Source organism: Physeter macrocephalus, chromosome 21 (genome assembly GCF_002837175.3).
Source record: "Physeter macrocephalus isolate SW-GA chromosome 21, ASM283717v5, whole genome shotgun sequence".
Lineage (NCBI taxonomy): Eukaryota > Metazoa > Chordata > Mammalia > Artiodactyla > Physeteridae > Physeter > Physeter macrocephalus.
Window position 1 is genome coordinate 112,777,054 of NC_041234.1, and position 19,135 is coordinate 112,796,188.

The following is a 19,135-nucleotide window of genomic DNA, read 5'->3' on the forward strand; positions in this document are numbered from 1 at the left end:
GGACGCGCAAGCTCAGCGGCCACGGCTCACGGGCCCAGCCGCTCCGCGGCACGTGGGATCCTCCCAGACCGGGGCGCGAACCCGGTTCCCCTGCATCGGCAGGCGGACGCGCAACCGCTGCGCCACCAGGGAAGCCCCTATGTCCCTTTTAAAATGATGTTTAATATCTAACTGGCATTTGGGGTTATGGATTTGTTACTCTACTGTCTAGCAGATAACATGTAATAGTAATTAAACTACTATAGATCTGGTATTTGAATGTTTGGGAGCAAATACATATTTAACTTGCTGGATAAATGACTTCAGGGTATAAATCAGAGAATCCTTGGATCTTAGAGTTAAGAGTGTTCTCCAAGATCATCTGGTCTAAATTTGCATTCAAATAAATTTTTCTGAATGACATTCATCCTCCTTGTCAGAACCATTCGAACTTTGGACACCTCCGTGGACAAAGAGCTCTGTATTTGGGAATCGAGCTCATACCAGTTATAGGCTGCCATCAAACCTTACGGCAAATGTCCTTCTGCCACATTGGAATGTTTCCCTGAAGCGTCACCCGCAGATCCTCACTCTCCCCTCTGGAACTTCCAAATAGAACAGTGTAATGAAAATAACATTATCCTGTGAGTCAGGAGAATCAGGACGTAGACCAGATTGGCCTTCATGTGTCGTCTGACATTGGGCACGTCACCTTCCCGCTCTAGCCCTAGTTGCTCTTCCAAAAGGAAAGGAATTGGAACGAAACGATCGGATTTGGAAATTCAATGGGTATGTATGCTCCCATCTTCTTATGATGGTTCTTAAACGTTGAAGACGACCACTCACCAACACGCTCTTGGTGTAAGCCCACTCTGATGACATTTCAGATGGAATAAAGACTGTTTAGAACAGTCTCACGTGGTTATAGTAAGAGCACGATTTAGAAACTGTCGTTCGTTCTCCAATGTGTTTACATTCAAATGAGCAGCTGAAATCAGATATGCATTTGGGAGTAAATAACCAAGTTACTGCTCACACATCCTACACTGCGGCACAGTCTAGGCAACCGAGAGGATTGTGCAGAGTCCGTACAGAGCCCTACTTCCCTCACGATGCACACGCTGAAGCCTACAAAAAGTCAACAACTTCCAAGGAAGGTGATCTCACTGGAATTTTAATAAAATGCCTGTATTGGGGTTCTCTTAATATCCCTCTTTTCCTAAGGACACACTAGTTCTCTTCTTAATCCCGATGGCTTCATCCAGTTTACGATACATATTTCTGTGGAACTGCTTAGTTACATCTAGAAAAGAAAAATGCTTTGTGAATTTTCATGGTGCCAAATCTGAGCAAAGGAATATTTCCTGAAATAGAGGGTGCAAGGAGAAAGTAACAGCCATGTTTATAAGCAACACATGGCAAGCCTGCCCACACATCAGCAATAATATACTACTTGAGTCACTGCAGGGACTCCAGAGTGCAACCTGATTTCTTTGAATCCAGCTCAGGAGAGAAAGCATCGCACTCCAATTCCGCTGCAAGGAAATCTAAAATGCAAGAAATCCTAACGTTGACTTGTTTCCTGATAACTCACTCTCTCTTCTTATAATTATTTTTGTGTCAGCAAGACTTCCTTTTAAATCAATCACTTAGTGTACTACATTTTCTGTATTTCTAGAAGTTATAGAAGGAAATGAGCAGATAGAAGTGTGATGATTCTTTCTATAAATAACTGTGAGTTTCCAGGGTGGAGATTACCCTCCACTTTGACAGAGCTATGAATAAAACAACCAGTAGCTGCTGTGGGCTGGAAGATAACTGGTAAATAAAAACAAATATAGCAATGTGGGAAATACATACAGCGGAATGATCTCTAGTTGTGATATTACAAAGGCAAATAGATGCTTGGACATAGAATCCTAGATTTTTTGTGTGTACTGCCACTAACAATCAAACAACAGTGAAAAAAAATCTCCCTAAACCAGCCCATGCCATGGATGACGCTGGCTGTTTACAACAGCAGAAGAGAAGAATTTCCAGCAGGGAGGACTTGGCAAATGTGACACATCCCGCTATGGAGCAAGGGGACCCATGGCAGAGACATGGCTTCCTGGGGGTTCTAGCAGGAAATGGCTTCTGAAATATGCACTTGGTAATTTGTATTGAAATACAATTTCTGAAAACAAACCAAAAGGCCTAGCAGCTTTTTACCACAAGATTAGGAACCCAAATATTTGTATCGATTTATTTTGCCTCCTATCAAAAGTCATTATATGTAATATGCATGCTTCACCTCCTATTCTCATTAAACACATTTGCTATTTATTGGGTTTTTTTACAGCTAGAGCTGCACCAGGAGGCCCTGACAATAAGTCAGTCCACGATGACAGTCACCCCAGGAAAAAATTCCATGGAGGCTGAAAAGGTAACTAAGTTGTTTTCATTGACCAGTGAATTCTTTAAAAACCTGAATTACAAAAAAAATAGAAATAAATAAAAAATAAAAACCTGAATTACTAGTGCTGTGTTGATACAGCCTGGATTTCCTATGTATCTAAAAGAAATGAAGCAGAGAGAGAGAGAGTAGGGAGAAAGGAGTCTAAGATTTGACATATTTTACCATGATTCTTGTTCTCTTAATACTCATTTGCCAGAGCTCTTTAGTCAGTCATTTTCGACCTGCTTTTTCTTCTTTTTTTAACCTCCATGTTCTAATAATTTCAAATCAAACCCTCACCCTGGGGGGTCTTCATTTTGGATCTAGATGTCCCTACCTGGTTCTCTGGATAATATTTGTGAAAGGTAGTAGCCACACTGATTTGCACCATGGTTGGTTACCTGGCAATTCCATACTGCGCTATACAACAAGGAAGCTTAGAGACTGAGGATGATAATTATAATAAAGTTAACAAATAAGGAAAATCAAAAGCAAATCTCAAGATAGTAGACATTACTGAAATCTAAGGAAGTCCTGGGAGATAAACAGGGCCTAATTTCTACTATCTATGCCACAGTGGTCAGGCTGCAATTTAAAGTGAAGCAAAAGTGAGGCAAATGATCATTTGGGCCCTAATACCTACTTTGATTTGAAAAATCTACATAGTCAGGGCAGAAACACTGTATTTGTTTACATCAACTAAATAATTTCCTTTGTGCATAATTCACTCTTTGCGTGTATTCCTCTGTGTGTGTGTGTGTGTGTGTGTGTGTAGGTAGACCTGGCCTGCTGTATAAACTAATGGAACAATGCATCATCTAAAAACCAGATTGTTTGCATTTCTTTTTGATGTTGAGCTTTACTAATGTCACACTAATAAACACACTGAATGGCTACAAATATGACCTATAAGGAAAGACTTTTATTAGTGAAAACAGCATTAAAATTACTGAGTATCAACTCCAGAATTTTACCACAATGGTTCAGTTTACATGGAACAATGATGGAAATATACACTGCAAGTCTTAGTAGGGAAAACAGAGCCCAACATGGCTTCCTCAGGCTGGTAACCAGCAGTGTATGACACCAGCTAGTATTTGTGAGGTGCCAACTAAGAGAAATAGATTGTTTAGGAACTTTAGATGACTATTGCTTCCTATAGCTAATTTGAGAGTGATATTTTATATTTTTCATTACATATTCAGATCATCTCTGTGAAGGCCTTATTCATGAGCTTTTTAAGTTAAACAAGTAATTTCTCATTTTTGTTGTATTACTGAATCACCAGAATTTCTATTTAGCCAGCGTATACAAAAGCAAACGAAGGTGGAGGGCTGAATAATTCTTTCCTGGTTCTGGGTTCTATAGTCAGCAGATCTACTAATTATGATTTAATGAAACATTTGAATCTTTTTATTCTCAGTAGCAATTATTGGGCTCAAAGTATTCAAGTAGTTGTCTCAGAGCCCTCGTTCATTTTTCCTCTGTAGACATAGGAACAACAGGCTAAAAATAATCTTTAAAGAATTAAAAAGTCATAGAGTTTCATGAGATAGACAACGTAGTTTTCCTTCCCTGAGTAACCTTTCTAAAATGCAATCTTATCAACCAGTGGAAACTGAAACAAATGAAATTCAAAATTAGACTAAGGGCAGTTTTGTACAAAATAAATTATTAAAATTCATTTAGCCTCCCATTTGCTTTTAATTTAACGAAGGACAGATTCCCCAGCAAATCTGAGATTGAAGGTTAACAATTGAACTTGAGATTTGTTGCCAGTGATTCCCGGTAAATGAAGCCACAAGCAGGATATTTTAGCTCAGCCCATCTGACCATAGGGACTAATTGACCGAGCACTGGAAATGAAGCCAAACCTTTATTTGATGCCCCTTGTCTATATAACTGACTGGCTGGGACCCAAAGCCCTGTGCTCAGTACTCAAAAAGAACTAAAATGTCACACCATCATGTGATGTATTTCCTGTGATACATAAAACATTTAGGCCAGAAGTACTCATATGTGCTATCTATACTGTTCAGGTCTTCAGCATAGCTGGCTATAGAGCTAGACCACAGCAATGTTAATTTATGTTCTCTCTCTGTTTCCCTCTGTCTTTCCAGCTCTTCTCATAAGAAAACATGCCTTAAGTCCACTTTATTGGCCTGTTTATAATTTTTTCCTGCCTTCAAATTAACCATAATGCAATTGGTTCATTTTTCTCAACCAAATGATGGCTTGATGATTTTGGTCATCTTTGAAAGAACCAAATAAAAATCACAGTCAACCCCAGAAATGGATAATTAACCGTAACCAGTCAAGCTGGCCATGGATTATAGAGGACCTGAAGTTTTCTAAAAGTATTCAAATAGTTAAGATTGAATATTAATATTTGCTTATCTGCAGTTATGTCAGATTCCAACTGATTCATGGGAATGGGGAAGAGGCTGCCAGTGGAAAGGAATACAAATGGCAAAGATGTTCGAAAGGAAAACATCTCTTAACATAGATTTAGCAATCAAGTTTAATACAAACAGTATTCTAAAGCTCTGTGTCTTACCCTCAAATCTGGGTGTAAAGATCAACTTGGGTACTGCTTTATTTCTTCTGAAAAACAGTGGAAAGATAAATATATTTAACAAAGTGTTGCTTCAGAAATACCATTGTAGCAAACAATTTTATTAATACTTTCATAAAAATGGCATTTAATAAAGTCTCTCTAATACCTTGATGTTATTAAAAGCAAACAAGTCATTAAAACAGTTCCCTTCTGTGATTTACATTAGCTTTTACAGCATTACTTGATTTTTGTCTTATAAACTAACCTAAATACTAATAATCAACTCAGGGTAAAACAATACAATGTATTTTCTTTACTTTATTTCAAAATAGTGATTATAAATACATTCTTAATATATTTTCTCCCCAGCTCTTTGGATGCGACAATAACAACAACAACAACAAAAAACTCACTGTGCTCATTTCATACAATGTCAATGTACAAATCATGCAAAAGATATCATAGATCAATATTACTGCCATACATTTCTAGATGTGTTGTTATCTCTGCAGTACCTGTTGACGTTACTCATGAGGCCATGCCCTGTATAATGTATGCATCCTTATGGCTTAAAGAAATTAAGTGGTTTTTAAAATCAACGAAAGAAAGCTCGTCTTGATATGATTTTCTTATTAATATATTTATTCACTTTATCATTCAGAATGGAAAACTAAATATAGAATATAAATTGACTTATAGACTTGAATCACCATATTTTAATAGCTGCTTCCTCAAAATTACACAAAGATTTCCTTTTGAAGAACGGAATCATCTTTATTTATTTCATAAAAAAATAATTTAAAACTTGATTTATATTCCATGGACATATTATCTCCACCTCTTCACTGATTTCAAAGGATCTAATTGCCTTTGCCACCATTCTAACAGAGTCCAAACACATGACACAATGCCAAGAAGCCCATGATGTGTCAGACCACATTAGAAATGAGCTCTGCTTGGATTTTCTAGATTTGAATCAAATTCCACTAAAAATGCTGTACCGACATATAGATCATTCCTCAAGGGGTGAAACTAACTATCGAGGTTATAGTTGAAACCAACGCAACGTAGATAACAGTATTTTAACTGCTCTTGTACTCAACTCAAAACTTATGCCTAACTACGTTATCATAAAACGTACAAGTAGAACTAATGAGAGACAGATGTAAATTCATATACATTGTATAAGGTGGGCACAATGACTTCAGTTAAGGAAAACAGATCAGCCTTCACCAAGGATTTGTCACTGTCATTCACTTACAATCGGAACCTCCAAAGAACCACATACGTTTAAATTACTTTTTTTTTTTTTTTTTTTTTTTGGAAAAGATGAACATTTATACCTTTCAGAAGAAGAGTATGAGATAGCCATTACGCTACGGCAAGCTTTGAGACGGCGGCAGGTACTCTTGCCATTGAAACCTCTTCAAAGCATCACCACACTGAATAAAAGTCATCACCCCAATGACCTATCATCCCCAGATCATGGATAGAGCTTTCCAGTTCCTCCCATGAGCACCTACTTAAGATTCCTCAATCCATACTTTATTGACAGAATAAACTAAAACTGTCTTTGCAGCTTTCCCATCTTTATCCTGTCAGTATGCATTAGGAGCCCTTTAATCCATGGATGCATGGAAGCATGGTAATGGCATATTAAAAGTTCTTATGAAACTGTAGATGCAAACAGGCTGTTGGGCACCCATCATCATGTCTTTTCTTTCAAGATCGGAAAGCAAGTATTTATTTATTTATTTTTAATATTCATATAAAGTTTTCACAGACATTGTCATGAAAATTAAAATTACACATTAAAGTTTTAAGAGCACCAGCACATACATATGGAGACAATTTATTTTGCTATTTAACAAAAATCTCCAAATTATCTATATGTATGCATGTACACCCAAACACACACACACACACACCTCCAAGAATGCCAAGTTGTTTGTTTGTTTGTTTTTTTATCTCGGAACAAACACATAAAGCCCTGGAATTAGTCATTAATAAAGGGACTGCTGTTACGACGTTAACCATAATATCATTTTAGAAGCTGCACCAAAACACGTGCCACTTGAAATTCATGAAGAATGCCTACGTTTACCTTCTTGGTCACCTTACTGATCAATACAGTAATTATAAAGACATGGAGCAGGAAAAATATACATATGCAGGCAGGCCAAGAAGGCAGTGTGTTTCAGGATGTTCCTTTGCTAATCAGGAGAACCTAAAAATATTAAAATATCTCCCATGATCAAGTGCTTCCTTCCTTTGACCAATTTTGACTTAGAAGTTAACAGCACAAGCAAACACAGTAGCATATCTTTTGTACTTGCAGACTGTGAACTCATCTGAGACCAATGAAAGCATTTTACAGTGTGGCTTTGACAGCCACTATCACCATGATGTTTACTGTTCTACTTGATTATCTGATAGTAGTCAGAATGATGAAAGAACAGGATACTGATGCATACAAGATATAACTATTAACCTTACTCATTAATTTTTAAAATATTTGTAGTGAAAACTATTTGAATTCAGTTCATAGAATCCTGAAAAGCAAGACAAGTGATGGCAAATGACAACTGCCCCACACACAGTCTATAAAACAAAGGAACCTATTTTAAAATGCACAGTTGGTAACAAATCTGAAGGTAATATGCTAAGTTCTCAAGAATAGCACAGAACTATTTTTTTGTACTTTTGTTTTTTGTGTGTTTTTTTGTTTTGTTTTGTTTTTAAATGATACCTGATCACAATGTCCAGAATATTTCTGTACACATAAGCTTCAGTTTCAGTTTGGTATATTTTTGCTGTCTAAATGTATACGTATTGATAAATTCCCTGTGATCAGGAAAACAAGTCAGGCATATTAAATACAGATTAAGGAGTACATATTTTCCTATTTAGTATACAAAGTAGTTCATAAATATGAATTATGTTACAAAAATAGCTTTGGGTGCGCTCACACGGTAAGCACTTTGCTAATTTTGGACAACCTTTAAGGATTGTGGGTATTTCACATAACCGAGAACAAACTCTTATATTAGTTGAATTTGAGCCATGTTTAATTCTGATAAACATCACGTATTTCTTCAGATCACCGCAAACGCTAGGTAACTCACGTTGATTTTTTTTTCTCTTTTAGGTTTTATGTCTAGACAGGTAATGCTTAAAGTGTTCAAATTTATTTTATATTTATGTAATGCATGGTAAATTTTAAACAAATATTTGCACAATTTAACATTATAAATCCAGCAGTTTCAAGATGCAGGCCATAAAGGTTACCGATTTACAAATACTATCGAATGTTCTCTCTTGGCATGCTTTTTTTTTTTTTTTTTTATAAACTTTTCAGAGAATCTTTACACAGAGTTGTTACAATGCCACAAATCAAAAGGAATATTCCAGTTCCACCAACTGAATCTACGTGCAAGATGAAGGACCCAGCTGAGGTACAAACACTGGTACAGTTTTCTTGAGTTTGCTTTACAGAGCACAAAGAGACGAAGGTTTTGCATTGGGGTACAAAACAGATTTGCCTCTTGAGGTTAAATTCAGTGAATTATGTATATAAAGCATCCCTTTGGCAACAGAGTTTGCAGTATCCCCACAGGACTCCACAGTATAGGTTTTATGTAGTAAAATCTATTAAGGGAATTCTCTTCTACGGGACACATCTTTGCAGCTACAGTTAATGAGACACCCTTGGAAACACCTGCCTCTATGCCTATTGATAATATAGTATTTGGAAGTTAGAAGTCAACAAAAGGCACTTTCATCATTAAATAAATGTCCTCTGTAGGAAGTAAGATTGCATGACCTAGATCTTGTTCAAAGCTGTCTGCTCCTCAAGGACCTGTAGGTAGTCGGGGGAGCTCTGGAGTTTTGCCTTCAGTTCAAAATACTCGCTGCTCTTCCTTTGCTCCACGACAATTTTACTGTGGTTGCCGCCTATCAGTGACTTCTTGTTTTTTTTGTCTTGTTGTTTTTCGGGATAGCGGATCTCAAAGCCACTGACGCCTATGCTATTGTACTCCTTTTTGCTTTCGAGAAAATTCTGAATAAATACATTGGAATCCCTGCTCGGGAATAATTCATCCAGCTCATCGATAGTGCTCAGTCTCTTCCGGGTATCCACGTGCAATACGTCTTTCTCCTTGTCGGGGACATTTCTCATCGTGACTTTCTGGCCTGGAGGGTCGGAAAACATAAACCCGGTTTCGGATTCTTTCAAGCCACAGGTGTGGCTCTTGCTCATCTGCTCTATGGTTTGTGGAATGAAAGCTTCTGTGCCCAGGCCGTCTTTTTTGTTGGTTTTGTGGTCATGTTTTCTCAGCTGCAGCTGCACGGAGCCGCACTCGGGGTTCCCCAGGCCTTCGTGCTTCACCGTGGGCTTCTTGTTTCGTCTCAGCACGAAAACAAGAAGGCAAAAAGCAACGAACACAGTTAAGATGAGGACCACTAAGATGCTGAGGATTAAAATCGACAGAGGCACGGGACCACCAGGAGGACTGCGAATGGGCCCCAGCGGGGTGGTGAATGTAACGGCAGGTGCAGGGCTCGCGAAGGGTGCCGATGGCTTGTTTAAGAGCTTGGGACATAAGATTTCATTTTTGAGGGACTTCAGTTCGATGTTGGCAAACTGCACGGGTGTCTCACACTTCAGTTCTTTCATGACAATCCCGTCTTTCAGCTTCTCCAGCCACAGCTTTAATGCCACCAAGTCACAAGTGCAGTCCCATGGGTTGCCCTCCAAGTCGATCTGCGTAAGAGACTGCAGCTGATCCAGGACCCCGCTGACAGGCAGGTACATGAACTTGTTGTTCCTCAGGTTCAGTCTAGCGAGGGGTGCTCCTGAGAAAATGTACACGGGCAGGCTCTTTAAGAGATTATTATTTAAGTACAGGAGCTGCAAGTTTGGCATCGAGTCAAAGGTGCCCGCTAAGATTTCCTTAATCAAGTTGTATTCCAAATACAGATACTGCAGGTTATGAAGGCCCGAAAATATTTCGGGATAGAGTCTTTCGATCTGATTGCCGTTGAGATACAGCCTGCGTAAATTCGTGAGATTGCGGAATATGTCTCCCTTGATCACGGTAATCTGATTGCTGCCTAAATGAAGCAGATCGAGTCCTTCGAACTCGGTGAAGTCGGAGACGTCCACGTCTTTGATGCTGTTGCCGTTGACATGCAACTTCTTGGCGTTTAAAGGTTTTGGTATCAGTTCAGACATGGACTGGATGTTTTTCTCTTGGCAGTTGACACTCAGTCCCAGATCTGAAGGATGGGTTTTGCAGAAGCAAGGTGCTGGGCACGGTGTAAGAGGAGGCACCCTGGTTTGGTAAGAGACAATCTGGCTGAGATTGCGGTTGGAGAGGGCTTTGCCTGCCACGATTCCAGAGATCTTGGATGGATTCGTCGTTTTCGGTGGTTTGGTCACCAACCTGTGTAAGGACGTTTGGGTGGTGTGGCCGTTGGGAGTGGTGTAGCCATTTTCCAGCTGAGATGGAGGGAGGATTCGCACGTCAAAATCACTGCCTGTGCCCATGGGGCATAGTTCTTGTTTGTTGGTTTCTTTTAAAAGCCTTCCGTATAAGTCACTGGGCGTTTCACAGATAGCTTCTCCTATGTAGATGTTATATGGCATATTCTCCAGCCAAGCTTTTAAAGGCAACAAATCACAGCTACAGTTCCAAGGGTTATCTTCCAGTTGTAATTCGACGACACGGCCTATGTGTTCCAGAACTCCGATATAGGGGAGCTTCTGGATTCTGTTCCCTCGTATATCCAGATGGGTCAAAGATGCGAATCGGAAAATATTATCAGGAAGGAAGGAAATCAGATTGTCATTAAGAATGAGAACTTTCAGTTTGTGGAGCTTATTGAAAGCTCCACGTTCAATATACTTGATTAAATTGTAGTCAGCCTGGAGATACTCCAAGTTCTCAATGCCAAGGAAAGTGTCAGCTCGGAGAATCTTTAATTCATTGTTGTTCAAGTGCAACTGCTTTAATGCACTGAGCCCAAGGAAGGCTCCTCCCTCAATGTTCTGCAGTTTATTATTTCCCAGCTGCAGGGATACTGCATGTGAAAAATTCAAGAATGTATTTGGGTAGAGGATATTTAAAAAATTGTTTTGGAAATTGAGGTGATAAAAATTGGACCAAGGGGGTTTCAGCTGATTTGGCCTGTAGACTGAAACCTTCTCACAGTTGACATACAGCACATTCTCAACTGACACGCAGGAACACACATTGCAAATTTCCACCGATATGTCAGAATCTGCATTTGTTGAAGAAATCAGGGCTGACAAAATCAGAAAGAGCCAGAGAAACATCTTCTTGCAATCAGCAAACAACTTTATGCTTCTGAATAAAGAGAAATAATCTAAAAAATAAAAAGAAAACATTTTTTTCAATGTTCATTACTTGAAGAAGAATTTGTGCTTAAATCATACCATAGCGAACACATGGCTCTAATAATTAGCTTTGTATTCTTAAGGCACCCCAAACTCCAAGTATTCTCACTCAGTCAAACAAGAACCACCAAAAATACCATACATTTTATTTCCATGCCTGCAGTTTATACAAATCTTACATGTGCAGAACACATAACAAACCACGGGAAAAAAGGATTGCTGATCATGCTTAAACCTGAACAATCTGAAAATAGTTTTTTTTTTACTTGGGCCACCACATTTCACCCTTGAATCCAGACCTTAAGCCTCCTATTGCCAATGACTGATCGCGGAACATCAACTAGAGCACCACAAAGGAATTTCAATTTGTAAATGTCTACTCTCTAGGCTTCAGCTTGGTAAGAAGCCAGGCAGAGAAGATATTAGGGCCCTGGGTTCCATGAAGGATGGCGATGGGAGGACTGGGTGGCTGTAGAGGGGACAGTCAAAAGATCAAGACGGAAGAAACCCTAGAAAGATACTTGTCTGAGCTTCAGCCAGAGGTGAGCACATTGCCATGAATCAGTTCATTCCTGTACACTGCTCTACACTGTAAAACAAACAAACAAACAAAAAAACACCACAGATGACCCTGCGAGGTTCCAGAAAAATAAACAAGTAGAAGACAGCCAAATTTGAGCTTCAGGTAAATAAACGGTATCTAGCTTCCTGTCAGTCATTTCCCAAGCAGGGGGAAAAAAATGCCTTTTGTCTTTGGGTCCCCGAAAGCAGGAGAGAAACCTGCTTGGCCCTGCACTGCCTAGCTGATGTCCAGACAGCCTTCCCACCCCCCCCAAAAACTGGCTCTCCTGCTTCCCTGGCCCTCTCCCATTCCTCTGTGCGCCATGTTGAACACAGGTCCGACTGACGTTTGGCTCAGATGCTGATCTCCTTCACTTGGACCACAGACTGCCACTGCTGTTGAAGGTGGCTTTATCTGCAGCACCAGATACATTTAGCACAGCCAATGTTTGCCCTAAAATCATCAGTTCCCAAACACCCCCCTCCCAATATGACCACCCCCTGTCCCTGTCTACAGACAAATCAAGAATCACTTAGTGGAGTTTCATGCTTAGCAAATTAACCCGTGGCTGCCAATTCCTTCCATACTGCATGCATATACAAATATATGTGATGCTTCGCGGAAAAGATTGAAAGGAACAGCAAGCACTGATGCAATTTTAGCCGTGTGAGTGTTTTCCATCTGGAATGGGAAGCTGGCCGCAATTTCAATACGGTTACCACCAAATATTAATTAAATAAATAAATTACTCAGGAACACACAATGAGGGAATGATACGAGGAGAGAAGTGTCACTCAGAAACTCCTTTGTTTATTTTGCCCATGAGGAATCAGCTGGTGGTAAAACCGAACATGCCTCAAGGTAGACAATTCGTTAGCCACGACCCACGAAGATTTGCATTTTGAGTAGCTCGGTTCGGAATACAGCCGGCACTGCCAAGATGCTCCTTGGCTGTCATATAGACGTGCATTTCCCCAATTCACAGTGATAGCTTGATTGGCAGTGCAGAAAGAAGTCATAATTTTAAAGTATGACATCATCCAAACTAACTTTCATTGTAAAATCAAAATTTCACATGCTCTTTGGCCTTCCTACAGATCTGTTTTTCAACAGCTACTCTGGTTCATTAGAGTCTTTTCTTGTTACTACCCCCGCCCACCCCCCCAGCCCCGCCCCGCGCAAAGAAATTCAAAAGCAACCAAACCAAACCAAACCAAACACCTGAATACCTGAATTCAGTACAAAACACAAGAACAAGGAGCATATCAACAGATCCGAAATTGCCTACGGAGCTGCCCTCCTCCTCGTCATTTCTACTTTAAGTAGCAAGAGGGGAAAAAAGCGCAAGGACGAGCTAGAAGTTCCCAACTGCAGTTCGCATGAAACAGAAGCCGCAGGCAGCTGGAGGCTCAAGCAAGGGAGAGGGGGAGTCGATCCGCCTAGGAGAGAGGGCAAGAAGAACTGAAAGGACAAGAGAACGTGGAGAAGTGGAGAGGGGAAGAAAAAGAGCAAGGAGGAGGGAGCCCCCCAAAAGGGAAAGGGGCAATGAATGAGGCGCAAGAAACCTCATATTCACATGGTACCACGAAAACATGTACATTTTAAAATTGGGGGAGGGGGGAAAGGCAAAAAGAAAAAAAGCAAACCCACAAAGTATGAGTTGAGTACCAAAAGCCATCTCTCGGGGTGACCAGGGCGGCCCGTCTCCCTATCCGCCTCTCGGTCTCTCGCTCTCTGCGCCGCGCAGGACGCCTGGCTCCCACGGCCGGCCAGGACTACACAAACCTGGCCTTACCACAAATCCGGCATCCACCCGAGTGCCGCGCCCGCCTGGCGCTCCGCTTCCGCGCGGAGGGACCCGGCCTGCAGGGGCTCGACGACTGGGGAGGGTGGGCCGAGGTGGCTTCCCCGGAGCCGGCACGGGAAACCTACGCCCTCCCGCCTAGGGCGCGCGTGGGGGGCTTCGCGGAGAGACGCGGTCCCCGCCGCCCCCCTGTGCGCTACCTCGGGCCGGCAGCGACGCGGCTGGAGGGGCCGCCGGCGATGGCGCGTACTGCAATGTTTTGCCGCATCTCGGTGCCCGGAGCCGGCACGCAGCCCCCTCCCGGGTCCCGAGCCCGAGCGGCAGCCTCGTGAGCCGGGCAGCGGAGGCGGGGACCGCTCGGGATGTCGCGGGGGCCTTCAGCCCCGCTGCGCACACATTTCTCCGCGCGCTCCAGTCCCACAAGGGGCAGCTGCTGGAGTTTCCGTCGGCCTCTAACAGACCCGGGCGTGCGGTGGTTGAGGTGGAAGAGGTGGCCGGCTCAGGCCACGAGGGTGATGGCCACTGGGGCGTCACTGGCCCGCTTGTCACAGGCAGAGTGACCCCGCGGCTCCGTGGCCGAGAGCGGCGGCCCAGGCTCCCCCTTGCGCGCCCACCCTTACCCTTCCCCCAACGCCGGCCAGCCACATAATGCTGCTGTCACTAAGCCAGAAATCAGCTCAACATTCGGGCATCTTGCAAAGTCGCGCTGCCAGCGCTTGCCCGGCTTTGCAGGGTTTTATGAGTTACCCACCGGCCTCTCTCGTATTCCCTGTCTTGCCGGGTGCCAGCAGTCTCCGACCAGCTCCCGGGCCACTGCCTGGAGCCCCAGATCTACGTTCGCCTAGAGTGCCTGCGAGGGGGACGCAGAAAACAAAGCCCAGCCCAGCGCAGCGGCCCCGACAGCCCTCATCACCCTAGACAGGACAGTTTCCCTGTCGCCCCGGCCGCCCGGGAGGCAGCGATGCTAAGGACACCAGATTCTTTTGGTCCTCAGGGACTTGCGACCGCGCCGTGGGCAGGCAAGCACGGCTCGCGGGAGGCGGGAGGTAGCCACTACAGCTGCTTTGGCCACTCCGCTCGCCCCAAACCAACACGACCCAAACTAAAAATAATAAGCTACCTGCCCCCCTCCACGCGCACGCGCCCGCACAACACACACACACTCACACACACACGCGCGCTGCCGGGCTGAGCTGGGGGAAGAGGCCGCGCGTGTCGGTGCAGCTCCCGCAGCCCCCGCTGGAAATTCACCCACCTCCGGACCCCGGCGGCTCTCGCAGGGCCCTCCGCGCCGCGATCCGCGCTGCAGTTTCCGCAACGGTCTATCTGTGATTCGACCTCGAGCTCCTCCGCGCCCGCTTGCCCGTCAAACCCAAAGAGCAGCCCTCGCAGGCGAGCAGGCGGGCAGCGGCGCGCGCGCGCGCCCCCGGCCAGACACCGCGCGCGCACCCAGCCCCTCGCACACGGGCTGCACCTTTACATACAAGCGCTGATTCCCCGCCCCCGCCTCCCCCCCCCGGCACATACGCAAACCTACCTCCCGACACTCCTGCACCTCGACCCCAGCACATTCCCGAGGCCTCTCCCAGTCCCCCATCCAGACACCCCCACTTGATTCCTCTTCTACCCACACATCGGGAAAGACAGCGCACTTTCCTCCCGGCATCCCCCCTCCTTTTGCCTAAAACACCACCTAGGGAGGAGCGACCCCTTTCCTCCCGCGTAGAGACCCCAGCCCCCTAACGCGGGCGCGCCAGCCTCCATCCCCCCGCCACATACACGCACAGTCGAGTCCTTTCTCCTCCCCCAGTCCCCTAAGAACCAAGGCACACACACACTCACACACACCCGGGGCGTTCCTCTGAGAGAGCAACCAAGAACCCCGGCAAAGCCAAGAAACAGCGGAGAGCCTGGGGGAAGGGGGGTCGAGGGAGGTAGATAGGGGCGTCGAGTCTACGCGGAATTGAATAATTCCAGGATCGAGGGGGGTGAGTCAACAACGATGACATTCAAGGCAACAATCGCACTTGGGCTTTGTATCACGGGTACGGTACCTTTGGCTAATTGTCACCCCCGCAGAACAGAGGGCTCCGGGAATACTTCTTCGGTAAAGGACGATCCTGGATGGAGCCTTCTTGGGACCAGTTTCCTGGGAGCCAGTAGTGTTCGCACTACTCCTACCTGTCTGCGCGTAAGGGGCTGGGGGCTTTAAGGCAAAAGTGTGAAGCTTTAGCCCAAAGTGAGACTATTTAGTGGGTTTAGGAGACGGGTTAATTCTCTGCACCTCAGGACTCTGCGAGCCTTAGGTGTGGAACGGGTTAAGCGTGGTTGATTAAGGGGCTGGGGGTGGGAAGAGGGGACAGGGATATAGGAAAGAGAGGTGTGGGACTGAGAGAGATGCCGCACTTGCGACCAAAAGAAGAAAAAAAAAAAAAAAAAAAATCTGCTTTGGCTACTGAGCATGCCCAGTTCCCAGCTCAAGCCCTATAAGGGAGGCATTGTGAGCGTTCCACTTCTCCGGGCTTTGGTGGTGACCGGGAGGGGACTTTGGTTCGGGAGGGTGGCGGTGAGTGAGAGACTTTAGGGAAGGGGGACAAGGTTTGGAGTTTTGGGGCTGCGCGGAAGGGTCTGGGAGGAGCAAAAAGAAAGAGACCTACGGGATACCTCGGGGAGACAGAAAAGGAGATGAAACGGACTAAGAAAAGTCACTTCAGTAGCCCCGTCATTGTCATGTCTCTACCAAAGAGGCTTTAGCAGCTGAATCTCAAATATCCAGAGGTTGCAAATCCAGCGTGTGCGTTGTCCAGGCCCCATTTGTTAATGCTTTCACAGGAGGGTAGGGATATCCTGAGCAATGGCGAACATTTAAACCAGTTTCGTGCAGACAGGTCATTCAGTTAATAAGCCTAGTAAGCAAACAGATGTACCTGGGGGGTGGGGTGGGGTGGGGTGGGGTGGGGGGTTGGCCCTCGTGTGTATTTCAAACACCTGGCTTTCCTAACCACAAAGGCTAAGACGGTCGTTTCCTCCCCTTCCCCCAACCTTGCTGTTTTCGTAGGTGCTCGGCTAAGAAAACTCTCTCTCTTTACTTTGTGTCTGTGGGAATAAACAGACACAAAGTAAAGAGAGCTAAGTTATAAATGGGAAGTATTTCCCCAGGACATTTCAGCTAATACTGCAGGGTCCGTTTCTTCAGGACCTATGTTCTGCCTAATCCACTTATTCAGACTGCAGTAGCTCCAGCCACAATACGGTGTACCCCGTACCCAGAAATGCTTTTGCTTAAAAATGAAAAACTCTTTAAAACTAGCAATAGCTTTGAAACCAGAATTTGGCTGTCTTCCTGAACTCCTACAGTTAAACATTTACCGTAATTGGTTGATGTTTAAAGGCCTCAAATCTAGACCAAAAAAATCCAACGAGCAAAGGATTTATTACAGCATTTGTGGATACTGTCCTACCTTCTATAGTATCAGTAAGATCTATTCATATATGTTTCAGTTTTTTCATTTTTGTCATTTCGTGGGGGCTGCCTTCAGGATATATTCATGCAAATGTTTGCTGGGCATGGCATGTATACAGAGATGTACGTACAATATTTAAGTGAATATTTAAATAGATATGGATATATAGGCATATTTCTTTATGACCTTGGGAAATATTGCATCTTTCATAAAGAACCCTTCTCCCCCCCGTTGCCCTTAAAATTTTCATCTTCTTCTCTTTTAAAAACAACCTAGAAGCAGAAATCGAGTGGGCAGCAATGGTAAAGTTTCCTGTATTCGATAGCAAAATCTATCATGAAATAGCATGGCTTAAGGAAACACTAAAGGATCCATCCATAACAACGGATGTACTCGTACAGCTCCTCTTAGTAAGGTGAAATTTGTTTCCTCCATAGGTAGCAGCTGCAGTATGTTGAAAAATCCCTCTACTGCTGTACATTTGAACAAAACAGATCCTGCTAATTAAGAACTCACATTTGCATTATTTCGTATAATGCAATTTGAAAGTGGTAATGGATACCAAAACAGGTTGGCATTTATTCTAACTGCAAAGGATTCGGGAAGCTATAATATATTTTATCAGGATAGGGGAATTGTTTGTCCTTTACTATAAATGTTAACAAGATTCAATAGAATGAGCAAAAAAATTTTTACCTGAAAATGTAATGCACATTCCAAGTACTGTGATAGTTGAAAAGGCCAGATTTGGACAGTAAATATCAGATGACTTAAATGCCTATCTTTATTTAACTTTAGAAACTGTTCTGAGAGTCGACTATATTTGACTGCAATAACTGTGGAATGTTCTTTTTCATATAGGTATGGAGACAGAAATCTGAAAACAGGTACAACTAGAACATCAATAAATTACAATCAATAATAGCACTAGGAACTTAGTGATTAATATCCAGCTTATTAAAATGAATGCTTTAATAAAAAATAGTTTGTTGTTTAAAAATGATAAAGGGGATCCTCATGAGAATAACATAGAAGTAACAGCTTCCGTGCCTTCTGCTTCTTTTGCTTTCAAAATAATTTAAAAACCCGGTCCGTTAGCCCTGCACTCTCTTTTCTGTGTCCTAGAACTACACTTGATATCCGTAGAGAACAATAGTAAACTAAGGGAAATTTCTAGCTTAAAAAGGAAGCAAATATATAAGTAAAGTTTTAAGAAATCTCCAGTACTATTTATGGCAATCTGAAAGAAAAACAAAGTCGATGTTCTTCCCAAAATATATGAATGCGAATATTGTGAGACAGATTTGTAATCGCCTCATAGTTTTTCTACAAATGTTCCACCGTACTTAATCTTGGCTTTGCAAAGAATGTAACTGGAACCATAGGACTATGCTGATATACCGTGTCTCCCTCCTTCAGGGCAAATAAACAACTGCACCAGAAACTTCACCAAGCTCCTGGATATCCTTAATTCCAAAGGCAATTTTAGTCAATCAAACACTTCCAACCAAAAGTGATTATAACACCAATAAAACTTGGCCCTAGTCAGTAGTCTTTCACTTTCATTGTTTTCCTCATTTATTCTGCCTTGTCCTGCTGCTATTTAAAATCAAATGAGCCAAAAAAAAAAATCAAATGAGCTTTCATTTTGGTGTCCAGGTATCAACGGATCATTCGGTGTATCCTAATTTCAAAAATGTATTTATACTCTGGCAGTTAAAAAAAAAATTGTGAACTTAGCATTTCTCTAAGTGAAATACAAGAAAGTTCTTAGGATGGTAATAAATCTTCTGGAAAGAGACATTTCTGTGATCAACTAAGTTTAGAAGACCCTTGATTCACTAAAGCTAAACAATTCTTTTAACTTTGGAATTTCTCAGCAAATTCAATTATATTAAAAACGAATTCTGA

At 43.0% G+C, this 19,135-nt stretch overlaps 1 protein-coding gene across 1 annotated transcript; it reads right to left on the bottom strand.

The window, feature by feature from the left end:
- Window positions 1-8,322: 8,322 nt before the first annotated feature.
- Window positions 8,323-11,328, bottom strand: SLITRK4 (SLIT and NTRK like family member 4). The gene has a single exon (XM_007120715.3). The coding sequence runs from the start codon at window positions 11,311-11,313 to the stop codon at window positions 8,797-8,799; it is 2,517 nt and encodes an 838-aa protein (XP_007120777.2). The 5' UTR covers window positions 11,314-11,328; the 3' UTR covers window positions 8,323-8,796.
- Between the last annotated feature and the right edge of the window lie 7,807 nt (window positions 11,329-19,135).

Excerpts from the sequence above, each read along its gene's own strand:
- SLITRK4 (XM_007120715.3), bottom strand. The coding sequence starts at position 11,313 with ATGTTTCTCTGGCTCTTTCTGATTTTGTCAGCCCTGATTTCTTCAACA.